The sequence below is a fragment of the Mandrillus leucophaeus genome, unplaced genomic scaffold (assembly GCF_000951045.1).
Source record: "Mandrillus leucophaeus isolate KB7577 unplaced genomic scaffold, Mleu.le_1.0 Scaffold435, whole genome shotgun sequence".
Taxonomy (NCBI): domain Eukaryota; kingdom Metazoa; phylum Chordata; class Mammalia; order Primates; family Cercopithecidae; genus Mandrillus; species Mandrillus leucophaeus.
The window spans coordinates 864,176-864,861 of record NW_012104643.1 but is presented as its reverse complement, the minus strand read 5'-3'; the positions used below and the strand labels follow the sequence as shown (position 1 = coordinate 864,861).

The 686-nt window shown below is 68.8% G+C and overlaps 1 protein-coding gene across 1 annotated transcript in view; it reads right to left on the bottom strand.

Moving 5' to 3' along the window:
- LOC105549364 (mucin-5B-like) overlaps window positions 1-686 on the bottom strand; it is a 133,229-nt gene that overhangs the window by 46,598 nt on the left and 85,945 nt on the right. Inside the window, 2 exon segments of the mRNA XM_011993868.1 lie at window positions 9-53; window positions 293-393. Of these exon segments, the coding sequence (XP_011849258.1) occupies window positions 9-53; window positions 293-393 (146 nt within the window).

The following is a 686-nucleotide window of genomic DNA, read 5'->3' as shown; positions in this document are numbered from 1 at the left end:
TCTGACACCAGCCCCGGGGGACAGACACAGCCGGACACGCAGTGTGTGCTGAACTGTGGGGCCCAGGCAGGTACCAGTCAGGGCCGGATACCAGGGTAGGCAGATGCCACTCACCCTCTGGGACAGGCGCACCCAGTGGCCCCCAGGGCAATTCACGGGCCGGGGCGGAGCTTCCGGGTGGGTAAGTGTCTCCAGGACCACCAGATCCCTGGGCTCGGGAGCTGGGAAAGCTGGGACCCCTTCCCTGCCCACCCCTCCCTGAAGCACGGGACAGCCGGGGCCAGGAACTCACACAGCCCACGTCCAGCGTGTGGCAGCTCCGGAGGCACTCGGCCCCAGGGGTGCCCGCCGAGCTGTTGCTGCAGTTCAGGTACACCATGGGGGCCACACACCCTGGGGGCAGAGCTTGGTGGGAGGGGTTCTGGGGAAGGGCAGCCGTCGACTGACCCTGGGCAGCCCTGAGCCTGTCCTGCTGGCCAAGCTAGCAGCCCACGAGCCAAAGCTTCCATGAAACCTGCAGCCCCCAACCCCAGGACACCCCGGCCACACTGCGGGGCACAGACCCATTGGCTCCTCTGTCCCTGGCGTGTCGGGGCATGGGTGCCTGTGGCAGAGCCCAGGTGAGGACTGACCTGGTCCGGCAGGGCTCAGGTGGGGTGGGGCGAGTCGGGGCGAGGCGGGGTGGG